General features: G+C 45.9%; 6 protein-coding genes across 6 annotated transcripts; 3 read left to right on the top strand and 3 right to left on the bottom strand.

Moving 5' to 3' along the window:
• Positions 1-1,766: 1,766 nt before the first annotated feature.
• pldA (uncharacterized protein) lies at positions 1,767-4,818 on the bottom strand (the record flags this gene model as incomplete). The annotated part of the gene is made up of 8 exons (XM_057085018.1): positions 1,767-1,781; positions 1,911-2,459; positions 2,582-3,042; positions 3,094-3,354; positions 3,404-4,025; positions 4,081-4,233; positions 4,292-4,692; positions 4,758-4,818. The coding sequence occupies 8 exons, from the start codon at positions 4,816-4,818 to the stop codon at positions 1,767-1,769; spliced, it is 2,523 nt and encodes an 840-aa protein (XP_056951167.1).
• A 2,111-nt stretch (positions 4,819-6,929) lies between these two features.
• N7483_001580 (RFX family transcription factor) lies at positions 6,930-9,755 on the top strand (the record flags this gene model as incomplete). Its single annotated transcript, XM_057085017.1, has 4 exons — positions 6,930-6,945; positions 7,014-7,728; positions 7,802-8,119; positions 8,183-9,755. 4 exons carry the CDS (start codon positions 6,930-6,932, stop codon positions 9,753-9,755), a joined length of 2,622 nt encoding a protein of 873 aa, XP_056951166.1.
• A 938-nt stretch (positions 9,756-10,693) lies between these two features.
• N7483_001579 (uncharacterized protein) lies at positions 10,694-11,887 on the top strand (the record flags this gene model as incomplete). Its single annotated transcript, XM_057085016.1, has 3 exons — positions 10,694-11,110; positions 11,148-11,513; positions 11,834-11,887. 3 exons carry the CDS (start codon positions 10,694-10,696, stop codon positions 11,885-11,887), a joined length of 837 nt encoding a protein of 278 aa, XP_056951165.1.
• A 275-nt stretch (positions 11,888-12,162) lies between these two features.
• Positions 12,163-12,399, bottom strand: N7483_001578 (uncharacterized protein; the record flags this gene model as incomplete). The annotated part of the gene is made up of 1 exon (XM_057085015.1): positions 12,163-12,399. The coding sequence occupies one exon, from the start codon at positions 12,397-12,399 to the stop codon at positions 12,163-12,165; it is 237 nt and encodes a 78-aa protein (XP_056951164.1).
• A 966-nt stretch (positions 12,400-13,365) lies between these two features.
• N7483_001577 (uncharacterized protein) lies at positions 13,366-14,833 on the top strand (the record flags this gene model as incomplete). Its single annotated transcript, XM_057085014.1, has 2 exons — positions 13,366-13,515; positions 13,595-14,833. The coding sequence occupies 2 exons, from the start codon at positions 13,366-13,368 to the stop codon at positions 14,831-14,833; spliced, it is 1,389 nt and encodes a 462-aa protein (XP_056951163.1).
• Positions 14,834-15,390: 557 nt separating this feature from the next.
• N7483_001576 (uncharacterized protein) lies at positions 15,391-16,554 on the bottom strand (the record flags this gene model as incomplete). The annotated part of the gene is made up of 1 exon (XM_057085013.1): positions 15,391-16,554. The coding sequence occupies one exon, from the start codon at positions 16,552-16,554 to the stop codon at positions 15,391-15,393; it is 1,164 nt and encodes a 387-aa protein (XP_056951162.1).
• Between the last annotated feature and the right edge of the window lie 530 nt (positions 16,555-17,084).

The following is a 17,084-nucleotide window of genomic DNA, read 5'->3' as shown; positions in this document are numbered from 1 at the left end:
ATCCTGGTGTCATTGAAATACGGTCCTACAGTGGTCCACGGGTTGTCTCAATGTTATTTTCGATTGTTTGTTTTTTTCATCCTATTTTTATTTTATGCTGTACTTGCCTTGGTTAAAACATTGGATGCAGTGTAAGACTTGAAGTTTGCTATGATAGATTACTATGGAATTGAATTTGTCTATCTCATTGTTTGAGTGAAGATAATCTAGCCTACTCTACTCTGTATAATACGAATGCTAATTTGAATTAAATGATTATTCATATGCGCTCGAGGCGACCAATATTGAGGGATTCCAAATCGAGTTCATAAACATTTGAAAGCCAGGTCATCCATGTTAGTCTCAAGGTTCTCACATAATCGAAGTGCATCGACAATTCCAAGATCGCGGTCACGATCGATTGGTACTTTTTCTCTTCCTTACATTGAGCCGCGGAATTTATGATGCAGGGTCCTTCTTCCCCGATGCATTATTACATCTACTATAAGATATCCCTGTGTCTATTTTAAGGTTATTATTAAAATTATAATTTCTTTTCTTTTCGACTTTTGTTTTTTTTTCATCTTTATTTCTCATCTTTATTTCTCATCTTTATTTTTTATTTTTGTATTGCATCTGCACCTTTAACCCTTGACACCGGGGAGAAAAGAAAAGGTCATCACTTGGGCATTGCCGACATTAGCAGATAAGAGTCCACAAACTAAAACTAAAACTAAAACTAAAAGTGAAAAGAAAATCAAATCAAATCAAATCAAATCAAATATCATTTTGGAACAAAAATTTCCAAATCCACTCTCTTACAGCATGAATGAACCTCTCACAACCATTCGGTCCACCTTGCCGTTCTTTTCCACTATACTATTCCATTGGACACCGCAATGTCGGGACGAGCATAGCCGGAGAACTCCTAAGTGGATCGAACCAATGCAAGGCCATGGAGAAGAAATCCACTTTTTCCATCCCGACACGAAGATGTGGCTGCGCTAAATTCAAGCACAATCGACCTGTCCATCGCAAGAGTTTTCCGCTCGTCTATGATCGTCTTTTTCTTTCAAGTCTTGTTTCTTCTCCTATTTCGCTTTCCCCACTTTAATGGATCCTTTTATTTACTCCATTTTTTCTTTCCTCATACGATGTCGCTTAGAGGATTTGTACAGCTGTACGTGCGGGCCCCGGGTTCTTGAACAAATCGTATTAAGAATTTCCAGGGGCTTGGGTCCGCTAACTCTATTACGCGTCCCCACTCAACTCCAAAGCACTACGCAAGGACCAGAGAGTGCTCCCTTCATACCGTAGTGTATCTTGGTCATTGTGGAGGTCTGTGGGTCGTTTACAAAAGTCCCGTGCAGTTTGGATTACAGTAGTCTTCCAAGGTGGTGGGATTTTTTTTTCTCCCCGTAGAGCCGTGATCACAGGTTTGTCAGTGCTTTGATATAGTGGACTAGTTTATATCGGGATAAGTTGGGGGTTTCAAGCGACAGCGAACACTTAAGTCGAATAAAATGAAAGTTTATTGACAAATATTGGGAACTATGATCCGGCTCGGAGTTCTCCCCGGTACTAGCACTTGAGTAGTACTTGAACTTGGAACTATGGAGACATTGACTTGTATGTGGATATGGATGTCTTCATGCCTAGGCCTAGTTTGGCAGCTACTAGTAAGTTGGGTAGAAGGCACTGGCAGAAATTGATCAATGTAATAAAAATGAAATATCTATGTCGAGTATGTACTGTCAAATGAACAAAATGAACATGGTCACGTTAAACTAGGTATAGATGCTCTAAGAAGAAGGTTAGTCGGGATTCCTAAATCCACTGACTCGGGTTTCATAACAGATCCGAAGAGGGAACAAAAAATGCACAAAAAAATGAAAAATAAAAAAAATAAAAGTGATCTCAGATAAACTTACTTCAGTGATCTGATTCACAGCCAACCCAGGCTCCGCCATTTCAGCATCAATCAAAAACTCCAGCGGTAACCAAACCAAGTGACCCCTGATGCGATCCAGTTTCTCACGTACCTCCGCAGCAGGCATATAGGGATCAAAAAGGTGACCCTGTTTTCGGGACCCACGCGGATAGAAATCATCATAATCTTGAAAATTCCGAATATGGTCATCAGGGTCCGCCCGGAACAAATGTCGATACATTTCCGTATTCACCGTAGCTTGGCCAGTCCATTTTTCCCAGACCGCATCGCTGAGCGGGTCCGCCACGAACTCGTTCTCGGCTCCTTCCAAGATCTCATTCAGGCATACATCTGGCGGACGTGCATTCGCGGAACTTGAGGCGTCATAGTCTTGGGCTGGAAGAAGGCCTAGGTGCTCGCGCCACAGCTGACGACGTAAAGTGGCGGCGTGTCTAGCCGCTCGGTACGGCTTGCCGTTCATTTGACTGTCGATGAAATCTTGATCTTCCATTACGATCGCGAGCTCACTATCGTGAGATCCTAGTTGGGACTACATAACGGAGTTATGTCGTGTTAGTTGTATGCATGTGAATGGAGCCGAAATGGAGCCAGAATGGAAATTCCGTGACAAATACTACTCAGTTCCAGTTCCGTTTCCTCGGGTAGACTTACTCGGTCGTTTATGTTTGCAGATCCGCAAATGACTATCCGGTCATCCACAATGCACACCTTACCATGCACATACAGCTCTTCTTGGACAAAATTGGTTTTCTCGCCTTCTGGGTCTCCTTCCCACACCTCGTCCGACATCTTGCCACCATTCAGCATGGTGACGTGCGCCACGGAATCCCGGCTTGCGTCGCCTTGCTTCATCTTGTTCTGCTCCACTTCTTGCTCGAACCTTTCCAGCTTGTGGACTTTTTCTTGTTTCTGAGAGGGGTCTGCTTCGTAGCTCTTCTCGTGTCTATCACCTTCCTTTCCGATGGAGGGGTGGATACTTTCGCTCATGATGGACTCGGCAATTCCACGCTGGATATCTTGGTATGTCACACCGGCCTTTTTCTCGAGTTCCTCAAGCGCGGGAGTTTTGTTGATGCGGTCATAGGCACGCAAAGCAAAGACGAAGACGTGTTCTATATTGTGTTAGTATTTGCAAAATCATGAGGCCAGCAGATAATTCCTACCTTTCGGGTTCACTCCCGCCTTTTCAATTTGTCCCATAATCGAGTGCTCACCCCGACAGATCGACTTATACTGGTAATCCATGATGGCTCGCGTACCTGTCGCAGAAGAGTCTCGCAGATCACCCGCGAATCCAGGAATGGCGGGGATGACAATAATCACACGGAACTTGCGACCTTCCCTGCCAGCTCGAACACAGGCATCCACAATCGCCGCGCCGATTTGGTTGTAGACCGGGTGCTGTTGATCACCGGTGGCCGTGACTGCGATTATTAGAAAGGAAAATCTGAAGAATCGGGATAAGAAACATACTGAAGAACTGATTCTCAATGTAAACAAAATGTTCAGCATTACGAATAATCTCGCAGTAGGCATTCTGAATACTATGTTCGTTCAGAATACCACTGCTCCAGTCATCACTACTACGCACAATCTGCGCTCTCACGGAGCCTTGGTTCCCATAAGGCTTAGTTGACAGCGACGATAACGGATGATGGATATACTGGCCACAAGGATAGGCAGGTCTCTGAACAGCGATGATATCTTCATTATCATCTGTCCGCCCCTCCATCAGCAACCAATCCACCGTATCACTGCGCTTGTACTTGTCTCGCTTGATAAAGTTCCAGCGCAAGACGAAATGCTCCGCAATGTCGTACACGCAGTCACCTACCAATCCCATCGCGACATCATGCCACGGCATTCGACCATACTCGGCCTTGCTAATTTCGTTGCTCTGCCAGTCGGCCACGCTTTGGAAGTCCATGATGCGGTTGTTGTTAAATTCTTGGCCGGGGAAGATATCATCTCTGAGACCTGCTGGGTGCACATCTGCGAGAGGGTGTTGGTTTGCGTCCCATCGCCCGAAGCAGAGATCGATACCGCCGATGAATGCGACAGCGTAGTCAATGACAATGAATTTTTCGTGGTGCGCCTGTTATATCATAAGTTTTCTATAACGCCAATTGTACCGGCTAGTATAGACATACCCAGTAAAGTGTCATATCAGCTCCATTCTCGAAGATGTTATGATCAGGGTGGCGCAAGACTCGGATATTGCCATGTCCTGGTGTTCCCTCCGGACATAGGTTGTGCAAAGCATGTTTCGTATGCGCCGAATTACACGTCAGTGCTTGGTTGACCTGATACAATTAGTCTTGGATGTTCTCGAAAATAATAGCCTTGGAAAGGTGTTCATACCTCTTTGTACACAATAACATAGATTTTAACGCCAGCCTCTGCACGTCTCTTCAGAATATGGTCTAAACGCCATTCCTGGTGCTGAACTGGTGGACGACGAAGAAATAGCTCTGGCGAGAGCCACCAATCGGCAATATAAATTGTCTCAGTGGCCTTTTCCAGCGCTTCCGAAACTGCCCAGAGGTAATCTAGCGCATCGACATACCACTTCAGGCAGTTATTTTCGCGAATGGGCGCAAAGGAGTGGTAACGATGGGATTCGGCGATATCTGAGCGCTTGTTATCCGTAGCCTGTTCGTGCGCCTCATCGTGGCGGTGGTTGGGGTTGACGATGTTGTAAAATTTTCCGACTTTGTGTTTTAGGTGCACAGCGGATGCTTTGACATCTTGGAGGTTGTGTTCTACTCGGCAGAGGGTTCAGTATTAGCGAAGTAATTCCATGTTATGATTATCCTAGTAAATATACCCTTGAAGGACTCCTCCAGGTGCTCAATCCCATGTTCCAGTTTTTCCTTGAATCGCTGCATGATTTTGCGAGGTTGGGGAGGGCTCGGAGTCGCGGTGTGGGGAAAAGGAGGGGGGAGCTGAAAGAAATGGAAATCCAACTTCAACTCCAGCTCCTTTCTCCACTGACATCACTAGCAGCCCTATCGTGTTCGCGTAAATCGATCTCCCCATTTGTTCAGTTGATTTAAGGTGCCAATACAAATCAGATCCGTGGTCCGTGGTCATTTGTCCCTGTCCCGTTCCAGGATTCTTGCACTTCTTGATCCACTTGTTCCGCGAATACCGGATGAGATGACGATGCTCTCCTTGGCGGGAGGGGGGATGTTTCAACCCATATCTGTTGTTCAATTTGACCTGAGTATTCACCAGGGATTCATGTGATTGGAGTGGGGTTAATAGATGCTCTCTACTCCGTACATAGAGGGAATGCGATCTGGTGGAGACCTTCCATGGTTGGGGTAGAGATCAACATAGTACCCTAGTACGGAAAATGGAACAACCTTGGAACCACTACACACCTTAGCGCTTACAGTATTTAGATCTTCAAGCTTACCTTGTATATATTTACCTTTTCTTTCATTAATTGATCTTATTTCCTCCTAGTGAGCTCTGAAATACTTCGTTTTGGTTAACCCGACTGGTGCCTGAGGCTACCGTGATCCCACATACTCAACAGTAACAACTTACCCATGGGAATTTTATATATGTAAGCTGTTCTTGTTCATACTACCTAGGTATGTACTATCCTGATCTCTAGTATTCTCACATGTGCATGATCAGAAATTATCTATACACTACCACTGCAGTTATACTTCTTGTTCCCACTTACGGTGTATGTGCACACGTGCACGTGTGTCTTCTACTATTCATATGCAAGTTGGATCTACAGCTATCCATGTTTTGAGAGGAAAGTGCTTTCAACCTCAGAAGTTGCATATACAATTTATTCCAATGGATGTTCCAAGGTTTGAATATTGTTTGGATCAAAAGTACCCTAGCCCTTTATTTAAGTTGGTGCCTGAGGCTACAACTTACGGTGAAGTTAAAATGTTCAATTCATGATCATCTAAAGGTATTACCTAGTAGTATCCTGGGTCACAATATCCATCATGATTAAAAAATAACAGGAATTTATCTGAAGTTAAACTTGAAGACTAGTACATAGACTCCAGGCCGGAATTGTAAAATATGATTTCCAAGGTTCAAGTCCGAGTCAGGGCGCATATATATCGTACTATGGAACAATGTTTAACTAGTCTATGCTAGGAGTGTGAATAGTATTGCAACAGTTGGGCCCAGAACCCTGAGAGATCAGATTATTTATTGAGAACACTGTGAAGGATACAACATTTGAAGGAGCCTTAGATTAAGATAGGCCACGGAGTTGATTGTTCAAAGGATGGTGCAATATGAAATCCATTTTGATGTTTGGGCACAGTGGATGACGTAGATAACCTTAAAAAGAAACAAGGAAATCAGATATCATCAAAAAATGTGCACTAAACCAAACACTACAAATTTTCTTTAATGACAAGTACCTAGGTATATTTGGGCTAGATAAGTAATGGAGAAATTGGAAGATGAAAAATATCTAGAGCATCAAAGTCGTAATTATCAACAGAGACAGGGCCATCATGACAATATAAGGGGTGCATTTCTGAAGGGTCTCGTCCGAATTCCTCCAGGGCTGTCACGCTTAATTATAGAATAATAATAGGATTAAAAATAGCCTTCAAACTACAATCACGCATTGTTTTGGGAGTCTCGTCCCTACATACCAGTTTGTTCCAGCTTGTTTTGTTTGTCGTGTTTGGCTTACCTCAGCCCCACACGTGACCAACCTAAACAACGTTGTCTGAGGAACGGCCTGCTCTGTTTATCCTCCTACGACTCGACCAGAACTACGCAGCAACAGGGCATTTTGGGCCTTTGGTAAGGAATTCTGCTCAACAATATTGCTTGGCTTGTTGTCTCTGTGGTCGCCTCTGCAATCTGATACCCATATGGTTAGTGTTGTCGTGGTGCAGACAAGAAAAACAGGGCAACTGGCTGTGTGTCTTGCAGGACCGGGCATCTCCCTGGTGACGGATCTCCTCCACTTTTTTTTCTGTAGTCACCAACCGGAACCAGAATGCCTCCAGAACTAGGTGAGAAATGCCTGAGCTTAGTCCTTGAATATCGCTGTATCGTCGTTCATACTCATGAATTATGATAGTACGCGCCCCGTCGCAAGGAAGCGCGGTCTCACAGTCCACCCAGCACATGGGCCCTCATAGCCGTCCAGGGACAGCAGATCCCTTACGATCTCGATCGGAGACCATTTCACGGGCCGGTCATCGTGCTAGATCCAGGGGCTCGACTGCCAGTATCCATTCGAGCACCACCCAGCAGACCCAGGACCAACATGTCGATGCATTCCCACAATTCATACCCTCCCAGGTCGCCAGTGCCCAGAACATGTTTGGAAACAACCCGGAAGATATGATCATGCGTTTTGGTCCTCAATTCACTCACCAGGGCCATGGCGCGCCATTGGATCAAAGCATGCGAGAGGCACATTCGGTTATGTCTCGCCCGGACGATTTCCAAACCCATGCTATGCACGGCCACACGCTCTCTCATCATTCGTTACCCCCGGACATGGCACCAAATGGTATTCCTGGAGTTTCAGTGCCCCAATATCAGCCAATCTACGACAGCGGTATCGAAAACCACATGCCTGAGCAGGCCATCGAGGATCAGGAAATGCCCGACCAAGGTGGAAAAAAGAAAAGGGGGTCAAGTTCAACGCTGGCAAATGATAATGAACTTCGTAAATTGCTTCGCCAGTATGAGGGTTATTCTCTGAAACAGATGGCTGCCGAAGTCATGAAACATGAAGGTGCTGGTGGTAAGGCAGAAAAAGTGAAGCAGGTATTTGCTATGATCTGGTAAGAGAAACCACCTATGGATTGATCCATCTATTAGTCTCGAGCTCGTTTTTGACCCGGTTTTTGTTTACAGGCTGCGAGAAAACTGTCGAAAGAGTAGTGGCTCAGTCAGACGAGACCGTGTTTATTGTTGTTACGCCGAGCTGTGTGGAACAGAGCGTGTGTCGGTGTTAAATCCAGCGTCCTTTGGTAAACTGGTACGAATAATCTTTCCGAACGTTCAAACTCGACGCCTTGGAGTTCGTGGAGAATCAAAGTATCATTATGTGGATCTGTCGGTCATCGAGGAGAAGCAGCAAAAACCCCAATCAGTCAACACTCAGGTGGCACCTAGACAGCAGACACCATTGGCTGCTCCAGAAAGGCCGGCAAGCTCCATGCGTTCGCGCAGGTAAGTAGTTTGGTACACTTGGTTGCCTGTAATTGAAGTGACAACAACTGACATTGAACTCAGTATTAGTATCCCTCAGCCTACCGCAGATTCGGCTCTCTTCCCCTCTCCCACAGCTTCTTTTGCTCCTCGATTCCCCGCCAATTCCCCCGAGAACGATTGCCGTTGCCCTTCGAATTCTCAACCTGTCCAATCAAACCCAGACGCCATGATCACTTCTGCCAATATCTCCCAGCAAGCTGGCAGGATGATTCATCAAATGCTTCATTTCCCCACTGATGAGGCTCCGATTGATAACGATACACTCACGCTTCCTGATATTACTGGCTACCTGCCCGCGAACACCGACCTGAAGGTTGCAGTTGCTCTTGCAGCTCTGTACAGAACCCACTGCATTTCGGTCATCGACAGCTTCCGATTCTGCAAGGAGCGAAACCTGCTCAAGTACTTCTCTGCTTTTCATGGAACGTTGACCGTTCCCCTCCAAAAACTTTTGACTCATCCCAATCTTGCTCCCTGGATCAAGGAATGCGACTGGTTGATGTATCAGAAAATGATCCCTTTTGTTGCTCCCCTCACCACACAAGTTGTTCCCAAGGCTGTATTGGATGCCTTCCGATCCATCTCTATGCGCCTTTGCGCCCACATCACCGAAACCTTTAAGACACAACCAGCACATGTGTCTATGGCGCGATTGATTCCGGCACACATATTTTGCAACCTTTTGAAGCACATGCTTGACGTGAATCAGGCTGCTAATGCCACTGCTGCCTGGCTCTGCCATCAGGACAACCGAAGCCAGATGTGGGCTGACTTCAAGTCCCTTGTGGACCCAGAACAAATGATCTCCAAGTCCAACATTCCTCCTTGCGCAGCCCCGGCTACTCTGCAAATTCTTAAGCACGATATCCGCGCACTGCTCACTCCTCTCTCTGATGATGACCATACCAATACCCTGCCTTTCTATCGCAAGGCGGATTCCCCTATGGACATAGAAGCACACCCTTTACCCGTGGAGACCTCATCCGGTGAGGAATACAATTTCCCAGACAAGTGGCTTCAGTTCATCTTGAATGTTCCCGCTGTTTTCGCCGGTCACCCTGCCCAATGTGTAATTGAGAAGGTTGACGCCATGTGGGAAAATGTTTTGCATCGTTTGACACTGGGTGGAGCTGCTAGCTTTAGTGCTTGGTGGATGACCAAGGTCTTCTTCCACGAAATGATGCTCTGGCAGGCGGAGAAGGGTGGCTTCATGCGTAGCACCCCAAACTCCCTGCAAAGCCTTACTTTTGGCTCTGAACAGCTGGGTATGAGTTCTTTCCACCTTAAGCAGAACGGCGGGTCCGATCACACCTCTTTTAATGCAAACACCGGTAACACCAACAACAACCGACCCCAGTCCAATGGAGCGAGTCCAGCTATCTCACAGGGCCCAAATGGTGATGCGAACACCGAGACCAAACATGTCCCCAACCACAAGGACTTAACCCTCGCCGACTCGGGGTTTCAGGCTACCAACAATGACGACAGTGCAATTGATCTCGAAGATGATCCCATGATGATTGCTGTGGGTAAATATGGTGATATGATGGCTTCTGACCCAGCGGATGCCGAGGGCGATGTGGTTGTCATCTAAGCTTTTCCTGCATTTTGCATGCTGCATATGAGGTTTTCTGTTCTTCGGGGTTTGGAGTTGGGATATCCCTTGTGTAACTATTCGCGTTTATTTCCTTTGTTTTTTTCTTATGAAGGGTTTTCCTATGTTCTGGTGGGACGGCGTTCAACGATCTGTTCTACACGAAGAGATGAGATACGAGCATAGGAGTCTTCCAGTTGCTTAAAATGAGCTAATGGAATGTGTCTAAGATACTTGATCGTCCAAGCATTTAATCGGCGTGGGGTAGAATCCTCGGCTTAATTCTTGCTTTCTATTTTCTATTTCTCTTGTCCTTTACTTCAAGCCTTTAAGCCTGCTCTTCTCTTAATTAGGCTTCTGTACATATGCGCCTGCACGCTTGCCCGGGTGGTTTGTGCTGTTGCTGGTTTAATAAGACATTGAGGTACATCTGCCGGCTCATACTGTTATCTCTTGGATCTAAACTCTTATGAATTCCACTGAAAGTCTTGCTTCACTACCTAAGCTGCTTATGATTGTTCTCTCACTAGTCATTTTATGATGTCGGCCCTGGATTTGGATCCATGGTTGACATGTCACCATTCTGACAATACAATAATAGAACTAAACTTCAAGTGGGCATTGAGTTTACCTGCTTTACCCTTCTAGTAACTAATACATTTCTTTCGAGATCGGATGGGACAAAAAGGTCACGGCCATTAACTGCTACCTTACCTTGACCATAAAATCCTCTCAACTCTTCCTCACTCGAATCTCTTCATCCTTCTCTCTACCACCTTTCGAAATTACTACTTTTCCAGTACACAAGAACTTACTTGACTCGCTAAGCTTGCCTACTTATTCTCACCGTCGAATATCTTACCTGGAGCCCATCTCCAGAGATCAAGACATCCTCGACCTAAAACTCAAGTTTCAGCCATGACTTCAACCATTCTCACATGGACTCGTTGCAAGTCCTCATCTGTGAAAAACCAGTGACGACGCTGAGCAGCGCAAAAGATTTCCCAACTTGGCAGCTGCAACTACGTATTGCCATCATTTCTGAGGATCCTAAGATCTGGGATGTCCTCACTGGCAACCTCAAGGCGCCAAAATGCTGCACCCTGAGTCCGGCCTCAGTACTTGAGGAAATCAAAGAGCAGCTAAAATCCAACAAAGCCATGGCAGATATCTTCTACCGCCTGGCGATGAAAGATTGGATGATATGGTACACCAAAGGAAGGGTCCGTCCATACAATCATTGGCAAAGTATGAACAAGAAGGCACTTTCACATATCAACCAAACCATCGCCTCATCTGTGAAAGAGTCCATCGGCTTAACGGCCAAGAGTAGCGCCTTCGAGACTTACTCCGCGGTTTGCAAGTTCTTTGAAACCGCAAATCTCCCGACAGTTGGGGACCTCCGCATGGGAGACACTAAAGAAGTGCAAATACCTCCCCAATTCAACACCGGGGCCTTTCTCTAATGCCTTCGTTGCTGCATGGAAGAAAGCTTTGGCTGATTTTACGGAGGTGGCTCGAGACAGCAGCTCATCTGAGGAGCTTCTCCCTCAGCTTTCAGCTTACTTCATGTTCCTTGATGCTGTGGCAAACAATCCCGAAACTGAGAGCTGGTTGAGAGTCCACAGATTCAATCCTTACAACCTGGACGTGCTGGGAGCGGTGTATGAGGATTCTCTCAAGGGTGAGCGCAGGCGCGATCTTCGAGGTTACTGGGAGAAGTCGGAGATCATGGAGGCGACGGGGGCAGGACGAAGGGTTTTTATCTTTTTTGTCTTTTTTCTTTTCGCTGCGCGATTGAGTAATGACGATGATGTATTTTTTATATCTTCATAAGCTACTAATGTTTGAACCTATTTTCATTAAATTCGAATTATTTGATAATACTGCAATGTGGGTAGTGGAATATTTGGTAATTCTCGAACGAAGTTCTAACAGTTGATACAAGACTGCTATAGCGACGATATAGCTGTTGCGAGATGGAGAAGGTTCCAAGGTTCTTTGCAGCGGTCACGTATGCTTTCTTATTCGAGAATCACTCTGTATTGTTGATTAGTGAGTTTCCAGTGAGATTCAAGGTTGGCAGTGCGGAGCTGCCTGCTCTTTGCTTGATGCAATCAGGATGTTATTGACATTGAAAAAATACAATGAGGCAAGATGATGCAAAATGTGGCAGAATGTGGCAGAGACGCAGATATTCAGCAGCTAGCTCACGTCCAACCTCTTTCCGAATCCTTGGATCTTTCTTTCTCCATAGCTTCGGCTAAATTTGGAGTCCGTATAGCGTGCACAGAAGTTACATTACTTGCCAAGCAGAAGTAACTCCTTTGCGTATCACAGGGGAGATAGCATTTTGGGGCAGCTTTCCAGGACTGTGTTTGGAGCTTCCTGCTACCTAGTATTGAGATCATAGCCCGCTGGTAGCGAGGGTAACTGGGTACCCTGTGCGTTTCACACGGACAGAGACGGTCTGAGCAGGGTCAAGAGAGGCCGATCTATCCTTCATGGCAGTCATCCATGGGTTGATAAAGCAGTATGTCTTTCTACCCTTTCGATATTCTGGGACATCATTCCGGTGATGGCTACCAGGTTTAGGGGATATGTGTGCTGGCGGTGAAGGCTTGAAGATAGGCGGCCGGTTCATCATTTCAAATAATCTTCATGTTCATACATAACAAGCTATGAGTAGACGGGATATCTTTGTTAGCATGCTGGGCCATAGGGGATGCGTTGGACTCAGCAAGTCATGGACTCATGGGTCATGAACACCCTTGTTTAGCCGAAAAAGGCTCTACCCAAGTGCGTGGTAGAAAAATGTGTAACTCCTTGTCTCTCACCGTCAGTATAAACATCAGGCACATCTAACTGGTTCCAATTGAATAGGATTGAATGTTGCGAGTGGCTCAAACCCACGTTAATATGGATATGCCAAACAGACCTCGGGAATGGATGGCACAGAGCGGTGTCAAGAGCGGTATCCATTTCAGGCATTAGCCCAGGCAGAATATCATTAAGGGGGGCTGCGCCTGCTTGCTAACCTTCCAAGGTTACCTCCCTTTACATTGGACATAACTCACTGTATTTGCAGCAATATCTACTCCAAGCCTAGTTGCCTAGTATTGCCCGGGGAGAATGACGCACTCCATGCTTCTCGAAGGCGAGTGGACCGCAAACGTCGAATGACTTTGGTTCCGCGGGCCCGCGCGGCACGACCCCCGAACCTAATCTAAACGAACCTTGGAACTTGATCTAAATGTCATGGCCATGATATGGATGCTACTGTGTAATTCGGGTCTTTCGCATATCATGTCTGCTGCAACCATGCATGACGCCTCGAATGATTTGATTATGCGCGAATCCGATGCACTTGTCATACTTATCAGACATAGCCTTGGAACATTTCGAATAGTAATCTTGCCTCGCTGTTTGAGGTTGAGTCGTGAACGTATGCATGGTGTGACTCCAGATATGGATCCTTGACGTCAAGACAGCGCCGGAAAATTGTCAATTTGACCCTTGTATAGGGTTTGCTGCATCGCCTGTTCATGAGAATTCAACTTCTACATTTTTTGAAACTAGACACTGTGTGATATGCCCTTGATCCTTTAGGATGGCGTACGGCTTTTACTCCAGAGATCTCAACACGGATGCCCAACGCCAAATTCGACATACCTGCCATGGATTTGAGCAGCACTACTTCGTTCAGCTCCACCAACTTGGCCAAGTCATCGCGAAGATGCTGGTTACCTATTGCAATTCTGTATGTGCTTTGTGTATCTGATGAAGAAAATATTCTTTCATCGAGTATTCCTTGAGAACCATTGACTAATCAAATCTAGATCCCGTGCTTTGATGTCTACGAGAATTCCGCTGATCCGCAATCTATTCACCCAATAAATCAGCAAAGATTATTCAAACGAAGAAACAGAAAGGGGCCCCAATTATCCGATATAGACGGAGACGACGAAGGAGATGGCGACGAGGGGGGTGGAGATGAGGGCCCTGATCAGGAGGACATGGGAGGAGATGAAGACGGAGGCGGAGACGAAGGCCAAGGCCAAGACGAAGACCAGGGTGAAGACGAAGACCAGGGCGAAGACGAAGACCAAAACGAAGACCAGGGCGAAGACGAAAACCCAGACAAAGACCAGGGCGAGGACGAAGACCAAGGCGAAGACCAGGGCGAAGACGAAGATGAAAACCAAGAAGACGAAAACCAAGATGAAGATGAAGATGACAACCAAGACGAAGACGAAAACCCAGACGAAGACGAAAACCAGAGTGAAGACGAAGACGAAAACCAGAGTGAAGACGAAGACGAAGACCAAAACGAAGACCAGGGCGAGGACGAAAACCAAGAAGACGAAAACCAAGACGAAGATGAAGATGAAAACCAAGACGAAAATGACGAACAAGATGAACAAGACCAAGATGAGGATGGCGGCGGCTCTGGCAAAGAGGATCAAGATGAAGATAAGCAAAGTGACGAAGATGACCAAGACAGCTCAGGCGAAGAAGACCAAAATAGTCAAGACAACGAAGACGAATCCAATGCAGATGAAAGTGAAGGCAACCAGGATGAGGATCAAGATCAAGATCAAGAAGGCGAGGAAGAGGAGGAAGAGGAAGAAGAGCCTGAGGAAGAAGAGGAAGAAGGCGAGGGAGAAGGTGAGGAAGAGGAGCCTGAAGAAGAAGAAGGAGAAGAAGAAGAGCCTAGGGAAGACGAGGAAGAAGAAGGAGGAGAAGGAGAAGAAGAAGAAGAGTCTGAGGAGGAAGAGGAAGAAGGAGAAGAGGAAGAGGAGGAAGAGGAGGAAGAGGAGGAAGGTGAGGAAGAAGAAGAAGAAGAAGAAGAAGAAGAAGAAGAAGAAGAAGAAGAAGAAGAAGAGGAAGAGGATGGTAAGGATAATAATGAAGACCACAACTCTAAGTCAGGAGTAGGAGGAAAAGCTGCGATATCAAGTCCAGATAAAGAGAAAAAGAAGGTTAACGACGAGGATGAGAAGCCCAAGATTGACCTTTGGCATCTTAAAGAGGAAATGATGGAGGAGAAGAAGCCACAACCAAAGAGCGCATCTTAGTGTGTTCAAAGTTGAATTTGAGTTATACTAGTAATATTATTATTCCAGATGTCTTCATTTTTGAACTGCAGCCTCCTAGTAACACTAGAACTAGTAGTGATCAACCTGAACTATGTACCTGGACTAGTAGCTCGAGATGTCTGGAGTACAAGTCAAAATTATACCAGTACCTAGTACTAGTAGATGAGAGGCCAGTCCGGATGTCTTGAAGTTCCAACATTTGAAGTTTCACATAGAACATTCAATGTTGAAGACTCGGACTCGGAGTTCTTGCCTCAAAGTAAGACTCGCGATTATGTATACTATGTACTATTATCGATGCAGACGTGAACTTTCTTTTGGAAATCTGGAGATACAGTGTGCTTTAATTTGACTTTGTGTAACTTTGCTTTTCTTTAAGACAAAACGCACAGAGAAAAATAGACGAACATTTGGAGAGAACCTTGAACAACTTGGGATCAAGTCATGTCTGAAATAAACCCTGTTGAATCAAAAAAGAAAAAGAAAATCAAGCCAAAATAAAGAATTATACCTAATCCACCTGCTCATGACGCGGTCTAAAGGCGCGTCGTTTCTGTCTTCTGATTTATATGACCGCCACTACTACTAGTTTTGGGTATCTTGACATAGCCCTTGACGTTCATTGCATACCCCGTAATTGCAGTTGCTACTCCAGGCGCCTTTGCCGAGAGTAAACTATGCACGGTGCAAAAGGACTGAGGATCTGTCAGGGAATCTCCCACAAGTTGAATCGCGATCGACACCAGAGGCCCAACCATGGGGATAACGCCAGCACCCGTTGCTGCCAATCCAATCAAGGTCTTGATAGCCCATAGTTGATCAAACCCGTTTGTTTTGTAGGTAACATTGACTCCATGTTCATGGGACATGATCCACTCCCAATCAATCATCTTCCCGGGATTCATGATGCCCTCGTCCGGCCCGATCCTCTTTAGCTGGATACTCTCGCACGGGAAAAGCTTTATGAACTGGTACGGATCCGTATACTCCGGCTTGAGAAAATGATCTGGAATTGCAAGAACTGAGGCAATGACGAAAATATCTAGCCTGGCAGTCCACTTGGCATGTTCCAATCCCCAACCCATCCAGGAATCGGGCTTAAGCGTGATGGTTTTCCCAGAGTCCGTCTTCACTGTAACATCTCGTGCACGGAAGTTCAACCGAGAGTACACACAACAGGTGGTATACTTCGGATGAGCCAATTTCAGTTTTGGGATATAGATACCACGAATGGGATAGGTAAGGTCGATCCAGAGATAATCCCCTTTGGTAGTCGGATATGGAACTGGGACTAGAGCCACTCGTGTAGCCTCATCCTGAGGATAGAGAGTTGCATAATCGTGACCGCCATGAATCTGTTTATGTCCGGTGATTTTATCCGGAGATGGCCCCGTCATCACGGTTAAGTACTTGTAGCGCTCGTACCAAGACCGAACATCCGGATCCCAAGTCTGTTTCCCGGCTCTGGGATGAGAATCCGCCAGAGGCAAAGTGCTAATATGTTCTTTCTTTGTAACACCCGTATATCTTCCACCACCGGATACACGTACTTCCATTGCTTTGTTCTTCCAAACTGCATTTGTCGCGACCTCCAGAAAGATGGTACTATAGAATTGTTTGTCGTTGGTAGGGTCGAATCCCTTCATTTGTTGTAAGGTTTTATGCAGAAACCAGACATCGCCTTCGGGCGAAGAGCTCATCTTGAATGATTTGAAGATTCGGTTCAATACTTGAACTTGTGAAAGGTATAGTAAATCCAGAGGGGATGGAGGAGGGAGCTGCCAGTCCCCAGGTGCCGGGGGAGATCACATGTTATCTATCAGAAATAAAAGGCTGAAGACCGGGGAGGAGATTAGACTTCTTTATGACAGCATAATTTGAGAATTATTGCCGCCTGTATGTTGGGCCTGGAGGTGAATGTTGTAGAAAAAGTAGAGCATGTCATAGAGTGCCGGTGGCCAGGTGGCGGGTAGCAGTCAACAGGACCATGATACGACGCAGTATGATGATTCCATTAAACTTGAAGTCGTCGAAAGCGGATCACGAATGAATATCCTAATTGTGATATTCGACCTTGGGTTGCATATAACTTGAATTGATGGTTGACAAGGTTCTAGTAACATGACGTTGAGACTGACTTGTTGGTACCGCGGTTCGGCACCAACTTTAGTTCAAAATCTGAGTCCGAGTCATCCATCACTGGCAATTGATCAACATTATATAGTACATA

Source organism: Penicillium malachiteum (genome assembly GCF_028827825.1).
Source record: "Penicillium malachiteum strain IBT 17515 chromosome Unknown utg000001l:1.0-8184562.0:1.0-8186909.0, whole genome shotgun sequence".
Taxonomy (NCBI): Eukaryota; Fungi; Ascomycota; class Eurotiomycetes; order Eurotiales; family Aspergillaceae; genus Penicillium; species Penicillium malachiteum.
This window is presented reverse-complemented; position numbering and strand designations above follow the sequence as displayed.